Source organism: Miscanthus floridulus, unplaced genomic scaffold (assembly GCF_019320115.1).
Source record: "Miscanthus floridulus cultivar M001 unplaced genomic scaffold, ASM1932011v1 os_2065_2_3, whole genome shotgun sequence".
Classification (NCBI taxonomy): domain Eukaryota; kingdom Viridiplantae; phylum Streptophyta; class Magnoliopsida; order Poales; family Poaceae; genus Miscanthus; species Miscanthus floridulus.
This window is the reverse complement of record NW_027098080.1, coordinates 16,665-24,303: the sequence shown is the minus strand read 5'-3', so window position 1 is coordinate 24,303 and position 7,639 is coordinate 16,665. Positions and strand designations below refer to the sequence as shown.

The window sequence follows — 7,639 nt, the reverse complement described above, 5'->3', positions numbered from 1 at the left end:
GCTAAGTCTTGCTGCCCATACCGGCGGGTATAAGATAATGGTAGGCGCCCATAACACTGTTAATGTCACTGTTGAATGTCAGATACATGTGGGAGGTTATGTCGTCTTCTTTCAGCATAGCAGATGTCGGTGCCTGCTATACTGTTGATGCCCAGAGACATGAGGGGTTTTATCGTTTTCATCTGGTATGGTCAATGCCGGCGCCCACAACACTGTAGAGGAAAAATGTCGGCGCCTACAACACTGCTTGGGTTCTGTTATGTCAGGGAGGTCGCAGGGTACTGTCCTACAGGTGTATAGGGTACGGTCCTCGGTATTGTGGTAGACTTGGGTGTCCTGCCTTACTTTCTTCGTCTGTTTCCTGGTCCTTACCGAGCGGGTGTTCCCGGTCGGTTGATCCCAGTCGGTTCTGATTGCGCCAGTCGAGGAAGAGCTATAATCAGGGGTTCGACGCAACCCCGATCGCAGAAGCGGTTTGGAGTCGGAAGTGGTGTTGGGCCAGGCCTTTCGGTCGGAGAGGTGGGCCAGAGTCGGAAGCGGACGCCGTTCCTCCTCGGCTAGGCCTTCCGGTCGAAGATTGGATCGTCCTTCTGGCCTGTCGTCTGGGTATTTGGGCCGGCCTATGAGTTGCGCGTTGCTCGCAATGTTGTCTGTTGGGCCAAGTCTTTGTTGGAAAACTGATCCATGAGGGACCCCGGGTTTATCAACCCGACACAATGATACGTATGTTTTCATGTGTGTTTTAAAGAGAAAAAGAAAGATATTGCTACAAAGTTGTGGTGGATGTTCAAGAGCTTCCAACTTTTCCAATCCAAGGACAAAGGTGCAAGTGCAAAAGGACCCGTTTACGCTGGTCCTCCGTACTCCATGGCACAGCGGCAGGCAACTTGTCCCCTTCTTCCACCTCACGTTGACACTCCTGGGCTTCTCACACAACAAGCCTCGAGGCCCAGAAACGCGGAGGCCCAAATGCATTTCAGCCGTCCATCACAAGCGTAAGCAAGCACAACTCCACAGCGAGTCCGCTGGTTCTTCCTATCTTGTCCGCTACCCCCGCCCGCGGTTGGGTCGTGCCGTGTCCCCACCTCGTCTTCGTTCTGCTCCTGTCCTCCTACCAATTCTGCTCTCAGCCAATCCGCCCAACCATGGCGGCAACGGCTCTGCTCCTTCCCAGCCTCGCGGCGCCCACGGCCACGCAGCGCCGCACCCACAGCTCGCTGCAGCCGCAACTCCAGCTCCAGCTCCAGCTTCAGCGCGGCTCCCTCGCCTCTCGCTCTCGGTCCCTCGAGCGTCCGCGGCTCGCGGTCTCGGCCGTGCAAGAGACGAAGGAGGGGAAGGCGAAGACGGCCGATGAGATCACCGAGAAGTACGGGCTCGAGTTCGGCCTCTGGAAAGTAAGCGGGGGACACCGAGGCAGCCACCCCTTTCAGGTTTCAGCCTCCGAAGCAAGCACATGTGAGCTGAGCGAGTTGTGTTGCGCTCTGCGTGGCTGCAGGTGTTCAGCTCCAAGGACGAGGAGGAAGGGGGCGAGGGGAAGAAGTCCCGGACGGACCAGGCCAAGGAGCTCCTGGCCAAGTACGGCGGCGCGTACCTGGCCACCTCCATCTCGCTCTCCCTCGTCTCCTTCACCCTCTGCTACCTCCTCATCAGCGCCGGCGTCGACGTGCAGGAGCTGCTCGCCAAGGTGAGCTGCTACCTCTAGCCAGCTGTGCAATCGCCTCACCAACTGTGCCCTCGGCTCACAATTGAGGCCACAAATGGCCCTTGTGCGTTACTTGCAGGTCGGGATCGTGACAGGGGAAACTGGAGGGAAGGTCGGGACCTTCGCGTTGGCCTACGCCGCGCACAAGGCCGCGTCGCCGATCAGGTTCCCGCCGACGGTGGCGTTGACGCCGGTGGTGGCCAGCTGGATTGGCAAGATCAGGAAGGGCGGCGACTGATGCACCACTCAAGTACAGCTCTCGCTGAATCATGTAGTCTATGCAATTAGCTATATATAAGCTTATATAGGTGTGTTCTACTAGGCGATGCCAGTGAATCTATCTGGTGCTGCTTTTGTAAAAGCTGTTCAATAACGATTTTGAACTAGCAGTAATAATGAATGGCTTGTGGATGGTTTTTAAACTAGAAGCATATTATGCAGTTGCTTCAGAGTTTAGCGATGAGATTTACACTTTTCAGCATGGATTTTGCTGAAGATGCTTGACATTACTAGTAATTTCTACACATCTAGAGAGCCTAGGCATAGTATGTACACAAAAATTGTGGCGCCGTCCAAAGGCAGAATCAGACGGACATAAGCCTGACCCAAAGTTGGAGAAATGCACCTAACCAGCGATTCAGTTTATACACCTGATTGCCGCATTGTTCTGCATCCATGCCACTGATACACATACGCTGTATAAGCCACCAAATGTGTGACAGCAACAATCCACAACAAAAGGCCTATCTCACCAGGCATATCTCAACCGCTGTATCCTACGGAGAAAGGACGTGTGACGTGGTAGAGACCACCCCTCCCAGGAGTCTCAAAAGGAACATTGCCATCTAAAATGAGCTCAGTTCGTTCCAAAACATCCAGCGTAGTAATACCTTGGTTAGAGCCCCCAGCTGTACGTACACCAACTGCAGCTGGCTACTGCTCGATTGTCTCTGGTGAGCTCACCTCTTCAGCTAAGAAATCATTGGGGTCTATCTCCTCCAACTGCATTTCTGCTATTACCATGTTAAGTAATACTTCAATTCAGGAACTGCAATTTATTGTAGACGGCATTTAAACAAGACCTCATGAATACTAGTACTAGTATTCAAAAAAGGATACGTTCTGTTCTCCACATATCAGTGATGCTAACATCACAGTCTGTAAACAGCAAGTAGTCCGCTGCACTCTGCAAAAGTGTAGTAGGACCATGAATAGCTAAGTCAACTATTTGCTTTGATATTGTCAGGCGGAAAAGATACAGCAAGTAGGGGAAAACCCAATGTATCTTCACAAGTTAAAATGATGCAATTACAGGGATAAAAAGAAATTAAGATGCAATTTAAGAACATGTATGCAGAACTGCTCAGAATTGTGTAATTCTTCTATGAAGTCATAAGGCTCGATGTTCTTAGTTAACTGATATGATTATGGAATGCATCACCATCACCTTGTATAGATATTATATACAGTATAATATAAAAAAGGTAAACTTCATAAGTTCAAATCTAACTTACGTCAACATCTAAAGGATTAATTTTCCTCAGCACTCCTTCAGAATGACATGGGGGATTTAGATCTGGAGTTTTCTGGGTCTTCTGAGCCTTAAGCACCACCTCCTCCTCTCTACTCATTTGCCAAGCTCTTTTTGTTCTGGGGCATTTTATGGAGCCATGCTTTGCCACATTTGTGTGCCCTGCTGGTGCTGCAGCATCATCCAGCTTTCCCTCCATTTTTTCTTCAGTTTTACTAACAATATAGTAAGGATGTATGTCAGACAACTTACTTTTCCAGGCACCAGCTTCAAGAGAAGATTTAAACATTACCTAACCAAGTAAAGATCAATTGCACCCGTAGTACTCCGTATTACTATTCTATATCTCCTTTGAAGGCTATCGCCAGTCATCTTATGAAATAAATGAGCTAAAGTTATGAAACAGTTAATGATAATTAAACATGCAACGCATCATATATGGGGTAATGGACTGGTTATTGTTTTCCTGGTTACTTACCACATCAGGGTTGGGCACTTCCAAAGAAGACCCATGAGGTGCTTTTATTGCAATTAGTGTTTGGTTCTGCAGATTGAAAAAGGATATATGAGTTCACATCAGAATTAACTATGCATAGTTATGTTTGGTATTAAGGATAGCCAAAATAGTCAAACATAGGATGAAATTTACTCGGAATAATCAGAAATAAGATGAAATTTGGAAAAAGGCAATAATTCAGAATTTCTTTAACATGTAAGCAAACCTGAAAGCAGGGCAACCCCTTGATGTCATCTTCAGTAAGAAATAGCCACCTAAACAGGAATAATAGACATGATTATAAAGTAAAACGGTGACTGGTATGCAAGCATATTGACACAAATTAATATGATTACCCCTGGTTGCTTTCATCTTCGGTTAAGCCCTTCAGCTTTTCCCGTATTTTACTGCAAGGAGAAATACTTTTAGACTGTATCACCATTCTCATTTGAAATAGCAACATTCAGAACTGCAGTCAATAGTTTTGCAACCTCCAGCGGTTACCAACCTTATATGTTCATCTAATGCTTGCTCCTGTAGATTAAGATTTTCAAAATCTGTCTGCAAGGAGATTACACCAAGTGGAACTTAGACTTGGCGTATCATGTCTAGGTACAGGGACATTTACCATGAGTTTGATAATATGGACACGATTACATGAAACGGAAAGAGCAAAAATAAGTACCTTCAGAACTGAAAGATCATCATCCAAGTTAGGTCCCAATTTATCCAAACCCCTGCAAAATCATAAGGTTAGCATGTTGCACCATATAATATAACCATAACTTGTAAGCATAGAAGACAATGCTCACTTCCAACAGATTCTGTTCTTCAACTTCTTTTCTATCAAACCAATTCCTTCAAGGACATTTGTAATGTCATACATGCGCCTCTTTTTAACCTGAGTTTTTGTAGTCAAAGCGAAGCTTGCATCAAGACTCAAGAGAAACAAAGAGAAATGCCAGCTTAAATGAGGAAAAGTTTCATACACCTAACGTCTCTGCTGTGCTGTTCAAATCTAAAATTCCATCTTCAGCCTCCTTGAGCAGATTGATAAACTTTTTTGTCAACAGTGCTGGACAAATATCACATGTTCACATAAATAGCTGTCAGTAAAAGAATTTATATGAAACAAGATAATAGTAAAAATAATTGATATGAAACAATGTAACCAGAATGGAATATCTAATAAGCACCGCATGGAGTATTGTAAAAGTCAATTTATCATACGAGAGTGCTAAAAATCACCTAATGAACTGTCATAGCGACAAGAACCAGCAGGAGTAGGTGGGTTGTCAGGTGAACCTGCTACAACACAAAGGCACTATGCATTTAACTATCAGACAGACAGAACAAATACATAAGAGGAAGTTGTAAGAACAAACTATGTTGATGTAACCAGAACCAGATCAACGAATTAATACTTGCCAGCATTTAATGTGGGTGCCTGAGGTCCAGCTTTGGTGCATTCAGACTTTGACTTGTATTTCCTAGCAGTTTTTCCAGAAATTGGGGTCATTCGTGGACTGCCAACTCCTTGAATGAACCCAGAACTGGCCATACTCCATCCGGTTGACTCAGCAGTATCACATTCTCCATAGGGAGCTTTTCTTCTTAACTGGACATAAAAGGAGGAAATGTATTAGTGGCGACTCACTCGATATGGCCATAAGTGGTAGACTGCAGCATGTGCTAAACCCTGACAAAACTTCAATAAATTTAGAAGTGACATGACTCATATTTCAGATGCTAATTAAAGGCTACAGAGATCTTTTGTCTCAACCATAAAGATCTATTAGAAAAAAATGCAGTATCACAGATCACAATGGAGTATTCTGTAACAAAATTACAGTACAGTTCCTGATCCCGAAGAAACTTTGTGGAAGTTGTGTCAGCGTCAGGAATAGATGCTTAGATTATACAAACAGTATCCTGACAGTGGCTACCTGCTGATCCTAAGGTACAGATCCTTCTCAGAAATTTCAGAATATGTATAAATGCTAACACGACTATATTTGTGGAGTTTCAACATAAAAGTTCTGCTAACTATCCAAGAGCTGCATGTTCCCACATCAATTTGGTACTAAAACCTTTAATTAGAAACACGTATAATGCTCCAAGGTGATCTGCTCTGTTGCATCAAATAAAACTGGTGACACTACAAACCAGCATCCAGGATGTTCTTAGATAAGGGAATAAACCGTATATTCAAGTCTCTACGCCTAAGGGCGTCCCCAACGGAGTTTCTAATAGCTAGCGAGGAGTATTTTTTATACTATCTGTTGGAGAGAGAAGGTAAGAAATCATTTCGCTAGCACTGGCCAAAACGCTAGGCTCGCACGGCTTCCAATAAAACCTGTGTCTATCTCTCTCTACTTCCCATGGTCTGCCTCTTCGTTGCTTCTCTTTTTTTACTCGATGTCGCTAGCGATTTTGGCAGAGGCCACTGTGGACGCCCTAAGATGCACATGAACATAACCCAGTATTCGAGATGACAAGCTGAAACGTTAGTTTGTAGAATCCAGCACAAGGCATGGCAGCTTGTAGCAACAAAATAAGTGGATAAACAGGATAAAAAATAGAAGCGGCTGAATTGAGACCTTTCTTCCTGCATCATGCTTGCAACTAAGCGAAACAACAGTGAGCACGTATCTCAAATTAGCACGAAATGCGGTAATCTAAACTGGCCCGACAGGCACCCAGTCCTGCTCTCGAAGCAGTTCTGAAGCAACTTGCAATCAACCATGTAGGATTTATAGGAACATAACATGTAGCATTAGCTGTGAAAACCAAAACCCAAACCTCAAAACTCACAGCAGACCAGGAAACCACATTTTCTCATCGACATTGGATACCAGACGGCCGATAGGCCAAGTGCTTCCCATGCGTGAAAGCTTATCAGCCGCTGTATTTTCATTTTTGAGCTTCTCACAAATTATTGGGCGACAAGCAGCCCACAATTGGACCCAAATGCACCTATCCACATGATAATCCTACCCTGTAAGAGGGCTGTATTTCCGCTACATGAAGGTCAATCCTCCGGCAAAACCCCAAAAATTCCGCACCAAGCCCCCCAAAAAACAGCAAGCAAATCCGTACACTGTAGACTAAGCGCCAACTCACCGGCGTCCTGACGACGATCCCCTCATCAAAAACCTCTCCGCGACCGCCGGGGGTCGCTGCCGTTGCCGCTGCCGCTGCAGCGGCAGGTGACGGCGACGGCCGGGGGAACTGGTGATAGTCGCCGAGAGCAGCGCCGAAGGGCGGACGCTCCAGAGAGAGCCGCGCGCACCGCTGTAGCGACTTCACGATCTGCCGCGCGGCCGCCGGCCGGGCGCCTTCCGACATGATGGTCTCCTCCGGCGGAGGGAGCGGCGGCGCGTGCAAAGGTACCGTGACTACGTGACCACCTGGTGCGGAGATGCACCGGGTCCCGATCGTCCCGCCGGGGATCGTCTCCAGGCGTACGCCCGAGGTAGGGTTCCGGCGAGGCGGCGGTTGAGGTGGGCAGTTCGGGGTGCGGTTGGCGAATGGAGAGGGCGAGGGGGTTAATTAAGAGGGGGAAAGCGCGAGGAGAGAAGACGGCGAGGGAAATTAACAGGGCCGTTTGCGTTTTTGCGGCTTCGGATGGCGCGCAGGGGCTGGTTAGCGACGCTTTAATTTTTCTGAGGTGTCATTAGATGCGAAAGTCGCGCCGGAGCGGCCGAGGCCGAGGCGTCAGCGGGGCGTGATGAACCTTTTTCATTTTCCTCTGTAACATATTGCCTAATTGTGTCATGTATATTTGCTCAAAAAAAAATTGGTGTCACATATTTTTCACTCGCTTGCCAGCCAACTTTTGAGAAGAGAGAGAGATCTTTGATATACTCCCTCCCTTCTAAAATTGATGACTTTATAGATTCAAATTTTA

At 46.6% G+C, this 7,639-nt stretch overlaps 2 protein-coding genes across 5 annotated transcripts; one reads left to right on the top strand and one right to left on the bottom strand.

The window, feature by feature from the left end:
• Window positions 1-1,038: 1,038 nt before the first annotated feature.
• On the top strand, window positions 1,039-2,151 carry LOC136534582 (uncharacterized). Its single transcript, XM_066526999.1, has 3 exons — window positions 1,039-1,394; window positions 1,496-1,684; window positions 1,782-2,151. Exons 1-3 carry the CDS (start codon window positions 1,146-1,148, stop codon window positions 1,938-1,940), a joined length of 597 nt encoding a protein of 198 aa, XP_066383096.1. The 5' UTR covers window positions 1,039-1,145; the 3' UTR covers window positions 1,941-2,151.
• A 151-nt stretch (window positions 2,152-2,302) lies between these two features.
• Window positions 2,303-7,318, bottom strand: LOC136534581 (transcription factor E2FA-like). Of its 4 annotated transcripts, none has more exons than XM_066526994.1 (14): window positions 6,853-7,318; window positions 5,158-5,347; window positions 4,978-5,037; window positions 4,719-4,804; window positions 4,542-4,630; window positions 4,415-4,466; window positions 4,238-4,290; window positions 4,086-4,136; window positions 3,956-4,004; window positions 3,712-3,777; window positions 3,526-3,605; window positions 3,217-3,448; window positions 2,822-2,888; window positions 2,303-2,715 (listed from the first exon to the last, which is right to left on the bottom strand). In XM_066526994.1, the coding sequence occupies exons 1-14, from the start codon at window positions 7,075-7,077 to the stop codon at window positions 2,636-2,638; spliced, it is 1,380 nt and encodes a 459-aa protein (XP_066383091.1). In that variant the 5' UTR covers window positions 7,078-7,318; the 3' UTR covers window positions 2,303-2,635. The 4 variants fall into 4 exon arrangements, with proteins under 4 accessions (XP_066383091.1, XP_066383093.1, XP_066383094.1 ...); XM_066526996.1 differs by having other exon boundaries at window positions 2,303-2,712; XM_066526997.1 differs by having other exon boundaries at window positions 3,526-3,606; window positions 3,728-3,777.
• Window positions 7,319-7,639: the final 321 nt, after the last annotated feature.